The sequence below is a fragment of the Triturus cristatus genome, chromosome 5_2 (assembly GCF_964204655.1).
Source record: "Triturus cristatus chromosome 5_2, aTriCri1.1, whole genome shotgun sequence".
Lineage (NCBI taxonomy): Eukaryota > Metazoa > Chordata > Amphibia > Caudata > Salamandridae > Triturus > Triturus cristatus.
In genome coordinates, this window is record NC_140588.1 from 271255277 (window position 1) to 271277711 (window position 22435).

General features: G+C 45.7%; 1 protein-coding gene across 1 annotated transcript in view; it reads right to left on the reverse strand.

Annotated features, from left to right (window-relative positions):
• Positions 1 to 18698, reverse strand: part of DTNBP1 (dystrobrevin binding protein 1) — a 516522-nt gene extending 497824 nt beyond the window's left edge. The window contains exon 1 of the mRNA XM_085607033.1: positions 18494 to 18698. Within this exon, the coding sequence (XP_085463159.1) occupies positions 18494 to 18552 (59 nt within the window). The 5' untranslated portion in view covers positions 18553 to 18698. The remainder of the gene's footprint in view (positions 1 to 18493) is intronic.
• Between the last annotated feature and the right edge of the window lie 3737 nt (positions 18699 to 22435).

Consider the following 22435-nt stretch of genomic DNA (forward strand, 5'->3'; position numbering starts at 1 on the left):
TGTGAACGACCAATACTCGCAAAGTGACGAACAGATTTTTATTGGGGACTTTTATCTTCACTGGGGCAATCTGGAAGATTCAGCGGCCAACAGGCTGGCCACTTTTCTCTAAGGAAATGATCAACATAACACAAAACTGTCTCAATCTAAGGGCTCCATTCTTGACCTAGTTAACGCCAAAGTAGATATGCCAACTGCTGTTGATCCTATACCGTAGACTGACCTGACCACTTCCTTATCCCCTTCTCTCTGCACCTATCACATTCTGTTACTCTTGGTAAACCTAAAAAAACTACTACCTTTTTCCGCAACACCAAAACCTCGACCTTGACATTTTGTGCAACAAGGCTATGAGCTCACTTCCAATCTTAGACCCCTACTCTGAGGTTAACAACCTTACCATCCAAAGTCTCACCAGTCTATCAGCTGTAATTGATAATGTTGCTCCACTTCAAAGTAAAAAGTAAAGCCCCACTCCTTCTGCTCCATAGTTCAATAAATCCCTCTACGAAGAAAGAAAAAACTTGAGGGACCTTGAGAAACTATGGAGACATTCTCCTTCCACCACCAATCTCATCAAATCTCTGCCTCGCAAGATCGTGTTACCACAAACACATCTTCCATGAAAAAGCGATGCACTTCAGAACCCTCCTCAATTCCGCCCCAAAAAACCCTAAAATGTTATTCAACCTTATCAAAAGCACCAACATCAATCTCTCCCTCTCCCACCATATTTGACCCCCCCCCCCCCAAAGCTAGCGACAGAAATTGCAGTTTTCTTTGATGAAAAATTAAAATCACTTGTGAATCAGGTTACCCATCCTGAACCCCCCCCCCCCCAGAGGACCGTAAATCCTTAGTTCCGTGGCAGAACTTTGACACCATACCCGAAACGGCCCTCCTTGAAAGCATTATAGAAACTAAACCCTTGAACCATTCCATCGACCCCATCCGCAGTGACATTGCCATTGACTTTTACACCCCACTGGACAAGTCTGATACACCTCTTCCTCAACCGAGGCTCCCTTCCTGCTGCCCTTAAAACAGGACAGGTTACTCCACTTCTTTGTTGTTTTTTTTGGAATAATATTTTATTAAATTTTGTCAAGTACACAGATGTATTCACATTTATGTCTGCAGCACCATAGCACACCAAAATGAATAACATATGCAAGAATACATTCACAATGCTAACACTTCTCTAAGTTCCTTCCGTCTTAACGTCAGGTCCACCAACGGGGATGTGCATAGGGACCCTCTATAGCTATTCCACGCCTTCCATTTCTTTTCCCACTTTCTGGGGCACCCTCTAATGATGAACACTTCTTTTTCAGCTATCATGCATCTGTCGAGCTCCTGTACCCACACTCGTATGGATGGTGCCTCAGCAGCCCCCCAGTGGCGTGCTATCTCTCGCTTGATCAAAGTGAAGCCCAGCGTTACCATCTGCTGCTCGATCTCGGTGAGGTGTGTGGCTTCCCATATATTAAGTAGGCCTAGCTGAGGCGCGAGGGTCAATGTTTTCCCCAGCGCGGTGTGAAGCTTAGTCACCGCCCCCTGCCATAGTGATTTGATCGCAGGGCATTCCCAGACCATATGATAGAACGTGGCCTCCTGCTGACATCCCCTGCTACACCGTGAATCGTCCTTGGCCCCCATTCGCGCTAGGACCACCCCCGTCATATAGGACCTATGGAGAATCCGTAGTTGGATAAGTCGGTATCTAAGGGTAATCGCCGCCCGTCTAGGAGACATCCGTGCTTCCCTCCAGTCCTCTTCCTCAAGGGGTCCTATGTCCTGTTGCCACTTCTCTCGGAGCCTCTCGAATGTATCAGGGAGGTTGTTGCAAAGCTTTTTGTACGTCAGGGAGATGGCCTTCGATTGCAGTTGGCCATCTTCGAGGGGCGAAACGTCTGGAATATTATGCAAGTCAGTAAACGCCGTCCGGAGGGCATGGCGGACCTGAAGGTAGCGAAATAGCTCACTTTGCGCCATATGGTAGGTTCGCTGAAGTTCCTCAAAGCTGAGGATAGCACCGTTTCGTATCAGGTCACCGACCTTTGAGATGCCAATCAGGTCCCATTTGTCGAACCCTGGCTGGAGACAAAGGGTACCGAGTTCTTGGACTTGCCATAATGGCGCCGCCTTAGTGAGGGTATTCGCCCATCCCAGTTGAGAGTTCGCTCGGCGCCAAATGCTGACTGTATGGGCCATTGGGCCCATAAATGTCAGTTTCCTCCCTTTGGAATAGAGCGCTCCCAGATATCCTGCACGTCCCGTTTGGTAATTTTCTAATATGAACGCCGGGTCGTGGGGGGGTGGGGGGGGGGGTCGGTATATCCAATGATTTACCACTACCAGCTGCGAGGCCCAGTAATATAATTTCAGGTCCGGCAGGGCTATACCGCCATAATAAAGTACAGATTTCACCCTCTACCGCCGTAAAATAGGCATCTGGAACTTTGTTGGGGCAGTTTTGAAGGATGTATAGGAAACGCGGGAGAGCAAGCAGTTTGAAAAGGGCAGCTCGGCCCGCCAGGGAGAGCGGTAGGGACCGCCAGTGCCCGACGTCAGACTTCAGCCGGGCCAGTTGGGGGGCCAGGTTGCAATTGTAAAACAAAGCCGGGCTCGCCGTAGCATATATTCCCAGGTATCAAAAACCATCTTTTGCCACCTCCAACTGACGATCAGCCGGGAGCGACCCTCCCATGGAGCATATATAATCCGGATTTGGTCCAATTGATGGCGTATCCGGAGTACTTACCAAAATTGGTAAATATGTCTAATACCACCCGGATGGACTGATAGGGGGAGGCAAGATAGAGTAGGATATCATCCGCGTAGAGGGATATTTCATCTACCAAGTCTGGCGCCCATCGCAACCCTCTTACCATGTCTCGCCGAATCCATGTCGCCAGTGGCTCGAGCATGAGAGAGAAAATTAGCGGCGAGAGCGGGCAGCCCTGCCGGGTCCCTCGCCGGAGCCGGAAGGCCCTGGATGTATGATTGTTAACCCGTATTTGACCCCATATGTCTTCATAGAGTAATCGTACCCACTTTAAAAACTTAGGACCGAACCCAAATCGCACTAGTACCTCAAATAGATATGGCCATTCTATGGAGTCGAAAGCCTTGGAGGAATCCAACGATAGGATCGCCGCATCCTCCTCTAAGAAGCTTTGCCGGGCTAGAATGTTCTGAAGTCGACAAATGTTTAGTGCCGTATTCCTCCCCGGCATGAAGCCAGATTGGTCCGGGTGTACCAAAGAAGAAATGACTGCAACCAACCTGGTGTCCAGTACTTTCGCCAGAACTTTGGCTTCCACACTGATCAAGAAAATAGGTCTATATGACTCGCATTTGTCCCCGGGTTTGCGAATCACAACTATAGTTGCTAGACGTTGGTCAGGCGGGAGTCTGCCCGCTTCACAGCTTTCGTTATACATGGCCCGGAGATGTGGGGCTATCTGGGAGCTCGTCACTTTAAGGAACTCAATAGGGGTGCCATTAGGTCCGATCGCCTTGCCTGAACGAATACGGGCGATGGCGTTCTGGATTTCCTCATCCGAGAGGTCACTATCCAGGGATTGTCCATCGGCTTCGGAAAGGGTGGGCAGGGCGCTATCCGCGAGGAGCTGTCGGGAGTCTTCTGCAGTGTATGTGGTGGATGGGGAGTAGACTTTCTCAAAGTAGTCCACAAATGCTTCTGCTATGTCTTTGGGGTGTGTAATCGTCTCTCCATTTGGCAGAGCTAGTCTCTGGACCCACCTATCTCCGTGATCCCTCTTCTCTAACCATGCTAGCATCCTGCCCGTCTTGTCTCCCATTTCATATAATCTATGTTGCATATTCAGATGTTTAGTCACCATATGCTCCCTCGCCTTAAGCTTATACTCCTCCCGCTTGAGTGCGAGGCGATGTAGAGTATCATCTACGGGGTTAGTGGCATGTTCAGCTTCCAATGTTGAAAGCTCATCTTCCAACTGGAGAAGCGTTTCGTGTTTGTGACGCAGATAGCCGGTCTTCAATGCCAAGGCCCGCCCCTTCGGTACTACCTTAAATGCCTCCCAGAGAGTAAGTGCCGAATCCACGGACCCCAGGTTTTCTTCAAAATAGTGTTTGGTGCTATTACAGAGGTCTTCTTTGATATCAGGTATCTTTAACAACCACGGGTCTATCGTTCCCGGTGCGTGTATTCAACCCACACCGGGGAGTGGTCAGAGATCCCTCTCGAGAGGTTGCGAAAAACCTCCTGTTGTGGTCGCATACGTCAGGAAGTAGTCAATGCGGGATGAACTCTTGTGTGCGTTTGAATAATAAGTGAACCGCGGCACTGTCAGGGGCGTCTCGCGTCCAACATCTACGAGGCCCATCGCCGTCATGAAGTCTAGCATGAGCCTATTCAGTGTAACACCTGGCCTCTGCGGATGTCGGTCAGTAGTGTTGTCAACAGTGAGGTTATAGTCGCCTCCCAGAATCAGGGTACCTGCGGGGAGGTCCATTAATATCTTGCCCAGATCTGCTAAAGCAACTTTACCCAACGCAGGTGGTAAGTATACTGACACAATATTTAATGCTTTCCCTTCCCATTGAGCCTCTAAAACAGCAAATCTCCCCTGAGGGTCAGACCATGTCCGGTGCACAATCAGAGCTAAGTTTTTCTTGACTAGTATAGCTGTTCCTCGGGACCCTGTGGTGTAGTCCGCATGTACCAGAAGTTTATAGCCCCAGCGCGTGAGAGCCTTGCTTTTGTTCCCTACTAGATGTGTCTCCTGTAGGAGCACTACGTCTGGAGATTGGCGTTTGAGATATTGTTGTGCCACCCCTCGCTTTATTTTATCCCCCATCCCATTGACGTTCCAGGTAAGGACGGAAAGTGTCACATCTCTATCACCCCCAGTCATCGCAAAGGTAGTATATCCACGTGTGACGATTTAACAATAGTGTGCGCAATCTGTAAGATATCTGGTGTCTCAGTGCTGGTATAGCTCTGTGTGTAGTCCCTACTATTTCCGAATGGCCAAGGCTGTCTATGATCATAAACTGTCCGCTTAACAAAGTAAGAAAAAAACTCCCCATTCTCAAACCCCCTCCCGGTTCCCGCCCTGCCCTGCCCTACCCTCCCCCCTCCCTGCCCCCCTGCCCGTGGATTTAAAACTACCCACTCCCCAACATGGCAGAGTGCCTCTCACCCCCCCCTAGACTGCGAAAAATGTTCGCGGGGTAAGCAGCTCCAGCCCCGCATAAACATATCACAATGTTCATGGTTTGCCATCCACTAAGATTATCTATTCATTCTCTAGTTCGTCACCCCTCCCTAGGGCCCCGCCCCCCACCCCCAGCATCGATGTCCCCCGATTGTGTCCCGGGGCAAGTGCAGTTCCAACGTTCATCTTCCACGATCGTTACTCCACTTCTTAAGAAACCCTCTGCTGATGCGAAAGATCTCAACAACTTCCGCCCTATCGCCAACCTCTCTTTTCTTGATAAAATTACAGAAAGTTGTGTGGCGAAGCAATTTTCCCAACACATCAAGGTCAACTTCCTCCTTGACAAATTCCAATCTGGTTTTATCCAAGACTGCTGTACCGAAACAGCCCTACTTCAAGTGATCGATGATGCCCTGCGAGTACTTGACTCTGGTGAATCTTGTCTCCTGATCCTTCTTGACCTATCCGCAACCTTTGACACTGTTAATCACAACATTCTTTTGAACACTTTAAAGCTAAGAATGGGTTTTGAAGGCACAGTGCTCAAATGGTTCAAATCCTTTCACTTGGGCAGATCCCAGATGATCAAAATAGCAAATTGTCTCTCCACTTCAATGGCTGTTGGACAAGGCGCCCCTCAAGGCTCGATCCTCGCACCCACACTGTTCAACCTTTATATTGAACCACTGGGTAATCGCCTAAAAAAATCTGGGGTCCATTATCACCTCTATGCGGATGACACCCAAATCTACATAAAGGTACCTTCCACTCATGACCTTTCAATCCTCAACACCACTCTGAACTCCATCCACCACTGGCTGTCAACTCATCAACTAATTCTGAATCCTTCCAAAAGAGAATTCCTTCTCTCGACTTCACTATCTCCTCCTCCAAGCCAATCTTGGATGAACAATCTGAACATTCTCAACAACAAACCTGTCATTGTTGACAGTGCGAAATCTCTAGGCATCATCCTAGACAAAAGGCTCAACTTACAGTCCCATATCAATACCATTGCCGAGAATGCACACTACCAATTGCACATTTCTATGGGAGGTTTGGCGCTTCTTTCCTGAAAAAGACCTAAAAACCTTGGTCCAATCTTTGGTTCTTTCCAGATTGGACAACTGCAACTCTCTCCTTGCTGGCCTCCCCAAATCCCACCTTTCCCCTCTAAAATCCATCTTCCACGCAGCAGCTCGCTTCATATATGGGGCTAAAAGAAATGGTCACATCACACCAATACTGTTGTCTCTTTGCTGGCTTCCTATCGAAGCTAGGTCAATTTACAAGACTGCCTTTATCAACCACAAAGCCTTGCACACCTCCACCCCTCGCTTTCTGTCTAATGAACTCAAAAGCTCGGACGGCTCTAGTCCTTCACGCAATGTGGACAACTTATTGCTCGTACCTCCTACCTTTAAAAGGGAAAGATTTATGGCTCAATCCTTCTCTGCTAATGCAACCAGAATATGGAACTCACTTCCTCCATCGCTCCGAACCACCACCTCTTTCCGGACCTTTAAAACTGATCTTAAAACTCTCCTCCTCCAAAGGCACTTACTGGAATAATTCAACCCTTTTCCTGACCCTTACGGCCACTAGTACTCACATGAGGTACATATAGAGCCCCACCCCGCTCTAGCTGCTAAAGTGGGGGGTTCACAATGTCAATGCAATAGATCTATGATCTGTGGCTGGGAAGCTGGGGCGTGGCCTTTGGGGATGCTGCCCACCGGTTACTCGCAAAACAATGGTCCTGGACCATAAATCAAGATAGGTGGTAGTTCCTAACTTAGTGATATCATTCACATATTCTGAGCTACATATAATCTATTTTGGTAGCTCTTAGTATCCAATACAGTATTGCTCATAAGGTCAACCATGCAACAAAACGATATCCACAGTTAGTAAAGCATTTTATTCTTTTTTATAAAAAAATTTAAATTTCCAATAACAATTGTGTCAAGGTTGTTCCAAGGGGAACGTGCAAATAGTAAGGGTGCTTGAGTAAAGAGAGTGAAAAGGAAAGAGGGAATTATTTCAGAGGTTGTGACATAAGAAAAACTTAAATAAGTTAAGCAATGGACTGGTTGTCATTCACCATCCAAGTGCAAAAACCTGGTCACATGTATCAGTTTATGCGATAGATAAATCAAGCGATTATACATTCATTAGAAGCCAATTCTAATAGAGCACGTGGGCAGATAGGCGTATCCCAGGTATGTATGGGGCGTCGACGTTTCGATCCGTCTTGGTGGCCTAGTGGTGGTTTGAACCTTGGCCTTGCGGATCTTCCTCAGGACTGGGGAACAACCTGGAAGGGTTGGGCCTAGTAGATTGCCTAAAATTAATAAGAGTAAAGTAAACCTGTGTTACATGGTACTATGATTAAAAACCCCGTAAGAAGGCCTGTGAAGGGGTAGGGAGGGCTTACCCGCTGCGATGCGTGAAGCGAATCCCTTTAATGGAAATCCAGTGGTGTACCACATATGACTGTCCTCCGTTAGTAAGGTGCCACACAGTAGTACTGGTGGGGGCTGTAAATATGAAGAACCGGTTATCAATTAACAGAGCCAATCTTGTAATTTGTAAAATGCACGCATGAGAGTGAAAGAGGATTACCTCAGTCGCGTGATGCCACCCACTTGCGTTCCAAAACTTTCTTTTTTTCACCACGATTGGAGTCAATCCCGGGCTAAGGACTGGGATGTATAAAAAGAGAGTGTGGTTAGAAGGCGAGTGTGCCCAGGTACTCTTAACAAGAGGCAGACGATCTTCCACACAAGCTAAAATTACCTTAGCCGTTAAGATCCGGCAACCATCCGTAACGCGTTGTGTTTGTCTACTAATCACCGCGAGGACGTCTATTTCATAGAGGCGTCGACATAAGGGCTACGGTACCGGGGCGTGAAAAAAGGGGGAAAGAGTTAAAAGACTCAAACCGGACTGCCGGTTGCGAGTCCTCCTATCATGCGTTCATAGGGAGTCATGGTCTTTCTTAAGATTGCGGAATTTTTTTTAATTCGAGTTAGTAATTGTATCCGCATTAGACCTCCGATATATATATTTCAAAAACGAGAGGTGTCCCTTATACTTCTGTAGATAGTATGGAACAAGCATTGATTAAGACAGTCAGCCCTAATTACAATTTTACATATATTAACAAAACAACAAGGAATTAATAATGAAACATATTAGCCATTAGGTAAACATCATCTAAGTACGTAGAACAGTGTTGTACAGGGATAATGGTTAAACAATGTGTACAACAGAAATTATCAATTACGCGTGGTAAACAAAACTGGTTGGGTGTGGTACATGGTGGTTAAGCATCATTGTTAGACAATATGTACAACAGAAAATTATCAATTGCGCGTGGTAAACAGCGTTACAGGGTAAGCTACCATAGCAATTGTTAACAAGGATTGAAGATCATAAAACATTGGGTGTTGGTCATGACTAACTTATTAAGAGGCATAGTAAGGTGGAGTTAATTAATAGCAGGACTGGTATTTCTCCTGATTTACTGTGACTCAATAAATCATATTTGACCTACTAAGGCCCCAGTGACTACATGACCCATTATGTATGTGTTCCACAAAGGTGGATTCATCCAATATTCATAATCGAGATCTGCTTACTGATTTCCTCAAATTCATTCAGACCCCTGGCGATCGTGTCCAGGGAGTGTATCCACCTGCATTCTCGTTTGCTGAGTATACTATTGAAATCACCACCTCTTGGGTTGGGTGTGACCTTCTCAATTACCCACCATCTCAGGCTATCTGCAGGGTGTTCAAAAGCAGAGAAATGCTCCACGAGGGGGGCACCTTGTGTCTTGCAGCGTATGCGGCTGCAATGTTGCAGGATGCGACATTTAACTTTCTGGATTGTCTGGCCCACGTACATAAAGCCACATGGGCAGACAATGGCATAGATAACTCCCGTGGTATTACAGTTACTATGTACGTTGAGTTGATATGTCTGATTGTTATGTGAAAATTCCGTTATCTCTTTTGTCAGTGTACAGGCCTTACATGATCCACATTTATGGTGACCTTTAATCGGCGGAATTCCCCAAAGTGTGTTTTGGTTTGCTGTGCGAGGTGTGGGGAGTAGAGATTTAACTACATAATCTCTTATATTTTTGCCCTTCCTGAAAGCGTGTAAGGGTGGTGGCATATTACCCAAATCTTCCGCTATTAAGTGCCAATGTCGATTGATAGCCTTTTTAATAGCACTGCTTTTCGTGTTAAATGTCGTGACACATACTAGACGTTCATCCTTGATGTTTGTTCTAGGTTGTGGGGCTAATAAGAACTCTCTATGGTTGTGCCAGGCCCGTTTACGTGCATGTTTTAATAGTCTGATGGGGTATCCACGTTCTAAAAGTCTAGCTAAAAGACTTGCTGACTCGTCAAAGTAATCCTCTTTTTTTGAACAGTTCCTACGTAACCTCAGGAATTGACCAAAGGGTAAGTTATCCCTGAGGTTACGCGGATGGTGACTAGTGTAACGCAGTAGTGTATTTCGTTCACTGTTTTTCCTGTAGAGACTCGTGTGCAGTTTGCCTGACTCTGACTTGATAATGATATCCAGGAAGTGTACCGCTTCTCTATTAGATTCTAGAGTAAATTGAATGTCAGCGGAGCATGTATTGAGCCAGTGGTGGAACGTTACCAATTGTTCATCGTTTCCTTGCCAAATGATTAGTACATCATCGATGTAACGTCGCCAAAGTGCTATATTGGCCCTATAAGGGTTAAAGTCACTGAGGACAAATTGATTTTCATAATCATTCATATAGATAATGGCCAGGTTGGGAGCGAAGCTTGCTCCCATCGCTACGCCTTTAGTCTGGTTGTAGAATCTACCTTGAAATGTGAAGTAATTCCTGGTCATTGCGATCCTGAGTAGTGAGATTATGAACTCAGTGGGAACTTCATGTGGGGCAGGTCTGGTGTTAAGTGCTGATTCCATGCTGGTAAGTGCTGAATGTTGTGGAATATTAGTATAGAGGGACGTTATATCCATAGTGGCCAATAACTGTGTATTGGAATCAAAAGGGCGTTCGTCCACTAATTGGATTGTTTGCATCGTGTCTCTGAGGTAAGTCGCAGTATTCTCAGCGATGGGTTTCAAAAATACATCCACGTATTTACATAAGGGCTCTAAAATTGACCCACATCCAAAGATTATTGGTCTACCCGGTGGATCCTCCATACGCTTATGTATCTTTGGGAGGGTGTAAATAGTAGGTATTCTCGGGTGTTTGTTATTTAAATATTCATACTCAAGTTTGTTTAGAAAACCCGATTCTAAAGCCCGTTTTGTCACATTACTTATGATGTTACTTATCTCATGTGTGGGGTCCCTGCTGAGTTTAGTGTAATTACCTTCAACTGACAACTGTGCTAGGATCTCTTTTCTGTAATCATCCACGTTCTGAAGGACAATTGCGCCGCCTTTATCCGCGGGTTTAATCACGATGTTGGTGTTCTTTTTCAGGGTTTCTAGGGCCTCCCGTTCTAGTTTGCTCACGTTATATTTCACATATTGTCTTTTGGTCAATATGGAGTCAATGTCCCTCATGACTACCTGTTCGTATGCCAACAATTTATGTGACATAAGGTGAGTCGGTGGGTTAAACTTGGAGGGTGGTCTAAGTCCACTGCCTGAGAAGACCGGGTTGTAGGGAGTCTTAAGGAAATAGTGTTTAAGACGGATCTTCCTGAAGAATTGGTGCAGCTCAATTTTCAAGTTAAAGGTGTTAGGCATGGAAGTTGGCACAAAGGAAAGGCCTTTTTCCAGGATTCCCTGTTCATTGGATGTCAGTGTATGGCCTGATAAATTGACTATCGGGTTTTTGGATGCATGGACTACCATCTGTAGTGCTGTCGTCGGGTCTGTATTTCTCCATGTGTCTCCTGTTGGAAGTGTGTTTGTTTTTTCATTTGGCCCCTCCCCTGATTCCATGTTCCGCCTCTGGGGCCCCTGGGTCTGCCCCAGGGACGTCCCCGTCCTCGCTGTCCCCACCATGGTTCCTCCACTAAAAAAGGGGGCTGTTGATAGTTCTGCCCTGTAGGGGGTGCACCTGTGTTTGTACCTGAACTTGGACCTGCACGTTCTGTGTCACTATCAGCGTTGCTGCTGACCGATGATCCAGAGAAGGTTGTATACCTTCTGAATCCACTCCTGCCTCTGCTAGAGAATGTGCCCTGTGGTTCCCTTACGTAGTAGCCCTCCTGGAGGTATGGATAAGTAGCTTGTTTGTCATATACCTTGATGTCCCTGGCTACTTTGTCTAATTTGGTGGCTTGTGTGTAAATGTCAAATTCACGAATGCTTCTTTCCAGCCTTTCTAAAGCTTCCTTAGCATTAAGTAATGCCTTGTCCTCAATGATCTCTTTCTTCAGATCATGTATCTCTTTAGTTAGACGTTGCACTTCTTCCACCGCAGTTTCAATGCCAAGCACCATCCAGTGCCTGGAACAGTTATTTGAAACAAAGCTAAAATTCTCTTTGAATTTTGGGTTATCAAGGAAGATGGCTGGTTCATTCCTTACTTGTAACCCTACAGGGATGACATTGGATTTAAGATATTTAGCTAGAGTGTGTCCATGCAGACGTGTTCTAATCAGTTTCTTCTCTAGACGTTCTAATTTGGATACTTTTTCATTGAGTGTCAGGTCTATGTTAGTAGTGGTATTACCCAGAAAAGTGTTGCCTTCCTGTTCTTGCAATAATTTATCTATGTAATCTTCGCTATAAGATAAGGTTTCCTTATCTGACATAATGCGTGTAATATTAGTCAGAGATATAGCCGTAGCTACAGTGATGGCTAACAAGAAACTATAAGACTTAAATCACTCATTAACATACAATATTTGACATACAACATTTAACATAAAACCCTCGCAGGACTTGCCTGCACAAAGGTAACCATTACAAAAAATGGGGTAACCCAAAAATGTCAAGGACCTGGGTACAATGTAATACGAAAAACAATGGTCCTGGACCATAAATCAAGATAGGTGGTAGTTCCTAACTTAGTGATATCATTCACATATTCTGAGCTACATATAATCTATTTTGGTAGCTCTTAGTATCCAATACAGTATTGCTCATAAGGTCAACCATGCAACAAAACGATATCCACAGTTAGTAAAGCATTTTATTCTTTTTTATAAAATTTTTGGCACAACCATAGAGAGTTCTTATTAGCCCCACAACCTAGAACAAACATCAAGGATGAACGTCTAGTATGTGTCACGACATTTAACACGAAAAGCAGTGCTATTAAAAAGGCTATCAATCGACATTGGCACTTAATAGCGGAAGATTTGGGTAATATGCCACCACCCTTACACGCTTTCAGGAAGGGCAAAAATATAAGAGATTATGTAGTTAAATCTCTACTCCCCACACCTCGCACAGCAAACCAAAACACACTTTGGGGAATTCCGCCGATTAAAGGTCACCATAAATGTGGATCATGTAAGGCCTGTACACTGACAAAAGAGATAACGGAATTTTCACATAACAATCAGACATATCAACTCAACGTACATAGTAACTGTAATACCACGGGAGTTATCTATGCCATTGTCTGCCCATGTGGCTTTATGTACGTGGGCCAGACAATCCAGAAAGTTAAATGTCGCATCCTGCAACATTGCAGCCGCATACGCTGCAAGACACAAGGTGCCCCCCTCGTGGAGCATTTCTCTGCTTTTGAACACCCTGCAGATAGCCTGAGATGGTGGGTAATTGAGAAGGTCACACCCAACCCAAGAGGTGGTGATTTCAATAGTATACTCAGCAAACGAGAATGCAGGTGGATACACTCCCTGGACACGATCGCCAGGGGTCTGAATGAATTTGAGGAAATCAGTAAGCAGATCTCGATTATGAATATTGGATGAATCCACCTTTGTGGAACACATACATAATGGGTCATGTAGTCACTGGGGCCTTAGTAGGTCAAATATGATTTATTGAGTCACAGTAAATCAGGAGAAATACCAGTCCTGCTATTAATTAACTCCACCTTACTATGCCTCTTAATAAGTTAGTCATGACCAACACCCAATGTTTTATGATCTTCAATCCTTGTTAACAATTGCTATGGTAGCTTACCCTGTAACGCTGTTTACCACGCGCAATTGATAATTTTCTGTTGTACATATTGTCTAACAATGATGCTTAACCACCATGTACCACACCCAACCAGTTTTGTTTACCACGCGTAATTGATAATTTCTGTTGTACACATTGTTTAACCATTATCCCTGTACAACACTGTTCTACGTACTTAGATGATGTTTACCTAATGGCTAATATGTTTCATTATTAATTCCTTGTTGTTTTGTTAATATATGTAAAATTGTAATTAGGGCAGACTGTCTTAATCAATGCTTGTTCCATACTATCTACAGAAGTATAAGGGACACCTCTCGTTTTTGAAATATATATATCGGAGGTCTAATGCGGATACAATTACTAACTCGAATTAAAAAAATTTCCGCAATCTTAAGAAAGACCTTGACTCCCTATGAACGCATGATAGGAGGACTCGCAACCGGCAGTCCGGTTTGAGTCTTTTAACTCTTTCCCCCTTTTTTCACGCCCCGGTACCGTAGCCCTTACGTCGACGCCTCTATGAAATAGACGTCCTCGCGGTGCGCTGTGATTAGTAGACAAACACAACGCGTTACGGATGGTTGCTGGATCTTAACGGCTAAGGTAATTTTAGCTTGTGTGGAAGATCGTCTGCCTCTTGTTAAGAGTACCTGGGCACACTCGCCTTCTAACCACACTCTCTTTTTATACATCCCCGTCCTTAGCCCGGGATTGACTCCAATCGTGGTGAAAAAAAGAAAAAGTTTTGGAACGCAAGTGGGTGGCATCACGCGACTGAGGTAATCCTCTTTCACTCTCATGCGTGCATTTTACAAATTACAAGATTGGCTCTGTTAATTGATAGCCGGTTCTTCATATTTACAGCCCCCACCAGTACTACTGTGTGGCACCTTACTAACGGAGGACAGTCATATGTGGTACACCACTGGATTTCCATTAAAGGGATTCGCTTCACGCATCGCAGCGGGTAAGCCCTCCCTACCCCTTCACAGGCCTTCTTACGGGGTTTTTAATCATAGTACCATGCAACACAGGTTTACTTTACTCTTATTAATTTTAGGCAATCTACTAGGCCCAACCCTTCCAGGTTGTTCCCCAGTCCTGAGGAAGATCCGCAAGGCCAAGGTTCAAACCACCACTAGGCCACCAAGACGGATCGAAACGTCGACGCCCCATACATACATACCTGGGATACGCCTATCTGCCCACGTGCTCTATTAGAATTGGCTTCTAATGAATGTATAATCGCTTGATTTATCTATCGCATAAACTGATACATGTGACCAGGTTTTTGCACTTGGATGGTGAATGACAACCAGTCCATTGCTTAACTTATTTAAGTTTTTCTTATGTCACAACCTCTGAAATAATTCCCTCTTTCCTTTTCACTCTCTTTACTCAAGCACCCTTACTATTTGCACGTTCCCCTTGGAACAACCTTGACACAATTGTTAATGGAAATTTAAAAAAAAAATTAAAAATGTTTATAAAAAAGAATAAAATGCTTTACTAACTGTGGATATCGTTTTGTTGCATGGTTGACCTTATGAGCAATACTGTATTGGATACTAAGAGCTACCAAAATAGATTATATGTAGCTCAGAATATGTGAATGATATCACTAAGTTAGGAACTACCACCTATCTTGATTTATGGTCCAGGACCATTGTTTTTCGTATTACATTGTACCCAGGTCCTTGACATTTTTGGGTTACCCCATTTTTTGTAATGGTTACCGGTTACTCGCGGCTGTCTCTCCTGTCTCTTTGTAACCCTGCCCCTCCTTTCACCAGAGGCTCTCTGTTTCTAACCCGGTCACTTATTTCATCTCAGCCTTTCAGTCTATCCTTGTGGCACTCCCCACCACCACTCCAGGCTGTCTCTGTGCTCTCCTGATCACCCTGTCCCTTCCTTCACTAGAGTCTCTGTTTCTTACCGGTCTCCTCCATTCACTTCACCCCTTCAGTCTCTCCTAATTGCCCTCCCATGGGCTGTCTCTCCCTCTCCGAGTCACTCCTTTCCTCCTTTCACCAGAAGCTCTCGGCTTCTTAGTGGACTCCTCCTGCCACTGTCTTCTAGTGGCACTGCCATCCTGTACTACACGGGCTATCTCTCCCCTCGTCATTCTGTCCCTCCTTTCAGCAGAGGCTGTCCTTTTCTCAACCAGTCACTCATTTCATCTCAGTCTTTCAGTCTCTCATGGTGAGGATGGGGATGGAAGAAAGACTTGAGGGGACACCAGGGAGGAATAAAGTGATAACATTGGTGAACCTACATCATTCCAGTGCAGAGAAGCAAGGTGACTGGCCACCTTCACCAGCTGGCATCTCATCGTGCCAGTGCAGAGAAGCAGAGTGACTAGCTGCCTTCAGCAGCTGGTGCAGGGTGGCTGGCTGGCTGCCTCACACACACACAACCACACACCCAACCACACACACAACCACACACACACCCAACCACACACACACACACACACCCAACCACACACACACACACACCCCCAACCACACACACACACACACCCCCAACCACACACACACACACACCCCCAACCACACACACCCCCAACCACACACACCCCCAACCACACACACCCACACCCAACCACACACACACACACCCCCCCACACACACACACACCCAACCACACACACACACACCCAACCACACACACACACACACACCCACACACCCAACCACACACACACACACACCCAACCACACACACACACACACACCCAACCACACACACACACACACACCCAACCACACACACACACACACACCCAACCACACACACACACACACACCCAACCACACACACACACACACACCCAACCACACACACACACACACACCCACACACCCAACCACACACACACCCAACCACACACACACACACACACACACCCAACCACACACACCCAACCAAACACACACCCAACCAAACACACACCCAACCAAACACACAACCACACATACAACCACACATACAACCACACATACAACCACATCATCAGTGCACACTTTCACCAGGCACAGGCACCATCAGTCATCAGTACACGCTTTCACCGGGCACAAACACCACCAGCCGCCAGGGCACGCTTTCACAAGGCACAAACACCACCAGCCATTAGTGCACGCTTCCACCAGGCACACACCACCAGACATCAGTGCACGCTTTCACCAGGCACAGACACACCACCAGCCATCCGTGCACGCTTTCACCAGGCACACACACACCACCAGCCGTCAGTGCATGCTTTCACCAGGCACACACACACCACCAGCCGTCAGTGCATGTGTTCACCAGGCACACACACACCACCAGCCGTCAGTGCATGCGTTCACCAGGCACACACACACCACCAGCCGTCAGTGTATGCTTTCACCAGGCACACACACACCACCAGCCGTCAGTGCACGCTTTCACCAGGCACACACACCACCAGCCGTCAGTGCACGCTTTCACCAGGCACACACACACCACCAGCCGTCAGTGCACGCTTTCACCAGGCACACACACACCACCAGCCGTCAGTGCACGCTTTCACCAGGCACACACACCACCAGCCGTCAGTGCACGCTTTCACCAGGCACACACACCACCAGCCATCAGTGCATGCGTTCACCAGGCACACACACACCATCTGCCATCAGTGCACGCTTTCACCAGGCACACACACACCACCAGCCGTCAGTGCACGCTTTCACCAGGCACACACACACCACCAGCCGTCAGTGCATGCTTTCACCAGGCACACACACACACACACACCACCAGCCGTCAGTGCACGCTTCCACCAGGCACACACACCACCAGCCATCAGTGCACAATTTCTACAGGCACACACACCACCAGCCATCAGTGCACACATTAATTGTTAACGCATCCACAATTAACTATTGTAGCAATCGCAGTATGGCACACTTTACTTTTAGACATATTCATCTAAAGCGCAACATGCCGCCATTGCTACAAAAATAAATACAAATTTTTTTGGCCTACAATTTATAGACTTTTGTTGCATTTGGTGTTGCAATATTTAGCAATGCCAATAGCTCAAACCTATTGCATTGCAAGTGCTTGTTCTTTTCTTTCTGTTTTGATTGTCTGGACTCCAGAGTCCTAGCAGCAGCTGACATGATTATGGGGCGGGGTTCCCTGGCTGCGGGCCAACCCCTAAAGAAGCTCTTTGGTTTCGTTATTTTGATTTGTAACAGGTCGTTCTCAATCAGCCGCTCTTGTCACATGAGCGCAGAATTCCACAGTCTGGGGTTAGAATGAAGGGGGTGTCGCACTTCTTTCATCCGCCAGCTCCGTACAAAGGGCTTACCTAGCTAACTTCTGTTCTGTGCGAGGACCAGCGCAAGAAAGTTAGAAACTACTATTTGAAAATAAACTTTCCACTCAAACGAATATTGTCAAGGGGAAGTAGGGATCTCTCTAAAGTCGGGGAACACAAAGTGTTTCGTTATATGAACAAATCGGGCACATTGAGGGGGTGTTGAACGGAATGGTGAATCTGCTAGTAATAGTGAGTTTGGACGCCCTCGGTTTCAGTTTGAGGGAAACAAGAAGAGGATGGAGTTGTGAAACATCCTCACATAGAAGTGTCAGCTCAAACTCTTTTCCGGGATTTCAAAATGCTCAATGTTAAGCATGGCCAGCATCTTCATCCTCCATATGGACCACAAAGTGGGTTCGTGGTCACGAAATGCGCTGGTGGTATTCAGAAGCTTCAGCATCGCACCGCCACCGTAATACCTGTTTGTTCAGTGTGTAATTATAGGGCAACGTCGAAACGGCTACTGTGTCAAACAAGTCTAAATCCAAGCCAAGCACACAGCTCGCCTCTACTGGGTGTATAGGAATGTGCGTAAGGAGAGGGTGTGTGTGGATCGTTAAACACAGAGCAAGCCCACACCTGAAATCACACCACTCGTACCCCAGAACCGAACTACAGCGGCCAACCCCCGAGATCAGCGGTACCCACGGCTGACAAGGAGGGCAGACCCCCACCACCCCGCCTTCCACGGATCACATGAGCAAGCAGTGTGGAACTAAGCATTTGTCCCGTGACAGCGCGCTGCCCCCTTCTGCCCTCGGTGAAACCTTGGCGCGCGACGTGCTTTACCCCGAACTGAGGTCCTGCTGCACCGTCAGCAGCCGCTCGCGCAGGGTCTCCAGCATCATAACACACTCGGCTCGTCCCAGGAGGCACAGCTTCGACCACTATCACTGAGTCCGTTCCACTGCAACTCGCGAGGGGCGGGTCTCCTCAGACTAGCACGCCCACCGTCGAACAGTCGCTCTAAAAGACACCGCCCACCTGTCACTTCGCTCCGCCCTCCAGAGCCTTCTATTTCTTTTAGAACACTGCAGGGAAGACACCAAGACGCTCGGTTTCTCATTGGGTTGGTAAATGAAGATGGTTGAAGGACTAACGTAACTGGGGTTTAACACCGGAAACACGGCGGCCATTTTGAAAAGGGAATACTCTGTTTACTGACCTGGAAAATCCGACTTACAGGAGGAACATAATGCTGCGCGTAAATGCGTTGTAGTTGCGTTTTCACTTTCAGATAGCGGAATTCTCCCCTGTTAACACGTCAAGCCTCTATCTATATCAGGCTATAAGTAGAAATATGAGAAGTTGTGCTGTCTAAACACACGCCACTGACTTCAGGGCAAGCCAGTAGCGCTCATGGCTCATTATATTATGTGACATTGGGGGTATAGGACGAAATGTTCTAATGTTTCCCGTCAATTAATGTGGAATACCGGCTGAAAAGGTGGGACTGATTTAGGAGATCAAAGTGTAACGTTCAAGTTACAGGCACTAATGTAAGATCGGGTATTTATTTTTATTTTGCAATTTTATAGTGTGGACATGGCCGGAAGGCATCAAAGTGCTTTACAACAGTAGCGTTATACAAGGGTACAGCAAGTTACAGTTACAAATAATTACGTTCAGACTAATTGCATCGGTAGCTGCGACCAGGACAAAAGCAGCAGTTGGACAGGGACCATTGATGGAGCGGGTAGTACAACATTTTGTATACCTCCCCCATTCTGCATGAAAATACTAATTGAATAATCTATTAATTATAATATTATAAAATGAGTTTACATGAATATTAAACCAACATTGCTAATATCCAAATTACTCGTGGGATTGCATATTGCATGGCTAAATAACCTTTATAACTAGAATCCGTATGCATACTAACAGTAGTATATGTAATAAATAGAATTCTGCATGATATATATGTTGCTTTTGTGATGTCTTTGTAATGTTGCTCGAGAGGAGGTCCAAAAGGGTGAATATAAATGATTTAAATGTTGCTATACGCTAGATAAATACAAACACATAGAGGGATTAGTAAGGGGTTAACATTAGATTTATTATTTCTATGCATTAATTACTCTTTTGTGTTTGTTTCGCGTAAGTTGGCGTTTGGGCCTAAATTCCAAAAAGGCCGCGGACGCAACACGATGAAGTGGCCACTGTCCCACGAGGCATGGAGTGAAGTGCGCAGAAGCGACAAAGTCTTCCAGACCTCGTCGTGAACCCTGATCTCCGTGTACCAAAGCAAGGACACTGTGGGATGACGGCCAAGACGAAAGACAATAGACTTTCACAGTAAACCAGAACGGACTGACTTTAAATGAACTTGTGACATCACCCCTTGAACTGTACCAAAATCCCCAAAAGATTCTATTGGACGATCTCAACCAACCAATCACGACCGTATTAAAATAACGAAATGTATCTTCTTGCTTTGATTTTATTATAAATATGCACGGTAGAATAGAGAGGAGCTCAATCGTTCTTTCCGATGACAACGACGACAACGGTGACGTTGCGCGAACTCTACTACTTAGGGTGACTGTTGCGCTTTCCTGAATCCTAGATGGTCCGGATGCTGCCCAATTATCTGATAACTGTGAACTTTTCCTAATTCTATGGGCACTGACACATGCTTGCACGTCTCTGGTCTTTACCGATCCTTTGAGACTGAAGCGTGCTGAGCAAAGAATTTTGAACTTTTAGACAAATGACGACAGATCTGAGTATGCAGACCTAATGATTTAGAGGACTTCAGATAGCCAGATTAGGTAAATATGTAGTTCTGCGATTTACTCGAAATTTGATATAAACTTTCCAAATGCAAACCTAACTTTTCAAGAAATTTTAGATAAACAGATATTGATTAATAAGAATTGAGTTTGTGGTTTATTAAGAAGGGTAAGATCTAAATCTTTAAATGTGTTTTAGCTGGTTCTCGATCACCATCAAGCAATCCAACTATTTGGTCCATTGACCACGTGGGAGGAGTACCTTGATGTTTAGGATTAAGATCTGTAGGTGGAAGGGATATTGATGTATATTTTGTAAATTAACTTTTCTTTATAGGTTATAAGGTGTTCCCCCACATGTCGAGTGCTCGAACCGCTCATCCCTCCAACTGCGTGCAGACCGGTGAATGGTTAGTGTGAGTGTTGGTGTTATGGGCCCCACCAATGACTGCATGTGTGAATGAGTTAGTGTGACGTCGGGTCTGTGACAAAGGGGAGGATACCGGTACGGATTTTGCTTTCCCCCGTTACCAGGGTTTTTGCGCTCCATCAGTTTTTGTGGTAGCAAGATGATGGTTATATTGTTTTGGTTTGGTGATTATTGCTTGTAAATTGCCTATTGATTATTGATTAGTATTGGTTTATGTATTAATACTCTATGTTGAGTCAAGTCGAGTTCTATGTTGTTTGACGGCTTCTGGGATGTAGAAAGTCGGAAGTTGTAACGGTTCTGTAGTAGAGCAGAGGTAAGCGCTGCTCTCGGGAAAGACGGAATTGTTGTTTCCCTGTAGGTACACAGGGAAAACGTGTGACGATTGGAGTTGCACGACTCATTGTCTGGGTTTGATTTGGGAACATCGTCGTGTGTTGCCATTAGAGACATTTTTCTGTATGAGAGAAGTGTATGGTAGCGAAGGTCACCTATGAAATTTTGGTCTTAGGTACCAGGAGTCCAAAAGGAGCTCTGATAACGCTTATCACTGGAAAGGTAATTGGTGTTCCCTAAGCTTGTTAGAAGGATAAAGTAGAGGGAAGTGCTACTTTATTAACGTGTATCATAATTCTGTAGTAGGACAGACTGTTCGCTGTTCTCGGGAAAGACAGAATTCTGTGTGAATGTACTACATTTTCCGCGTGAAAGTGCATGAATGAAAAGGCTTTCAGGTTAATTGTGAAACTCTGGTTTTATTTCTCAGGAGCATTACGTCTCCAACTAGGTGTCTTAATTCTGGAGAAACGGTTAGCTGATGCTTGCCAGTAGGGTGAAGTAGAGGGATGTGCTACTTTATCAACGGAAGTAAAGATTCCGTAGTAGGGCAGAGGTAAGCGCTGCTCCCGGGAAAACTGAATTCTTGTGAAAAAGGTCATTGTCTGTTCTTTGGTTAGCGAAGCGGACAATGGTGGTGTTTTTATGTCGTTACTAACAGATTTTGAGTAAAAGAGAACGTAAGGAAAAGTTACCGATACATTTTGTAAAGGAGGGATCAGCAGAAGTAGGAGCAGGAGTTGCGATAGCGAGAAAAGCTGACGTCAGAAAGACCGCGCTGGGATTGGCTAGTCAGTAGGAAACGTAGACGTCCCTGATTGGTGTGTTAGTGTACACCGCGCTAGGAGTGTAGAATTACAGGGTGACGTAGACGCTGCTGATTGGCGCGTAAGTGTGAGACGCGCTGGGATTGGAGAATTACAGAAGTGACATAGACGCTCCTGATTGGTGCGTTAGTGTGAGTTGCGCTACGATTGGTTGAAACAACAGAATAGTCGTAGGGAAAAACTAGCGATACGCGAAAGACAAAATGATGTATTACGATTCACCAGAAAAAGAGAAAAAGTCCTGGTTTAGAAAAATCAAGGGTTTATTTAAAAAGGACAAACCGATTGTGACTAGAGAGGGACAGTTGCTTCCCCCACTGAAATCGCCCGCATCCTTTATGGTTGCGAAATATGGATATCATACATGTATTTGGTTAGACAATTGGGCGAAGTACACGAAAGA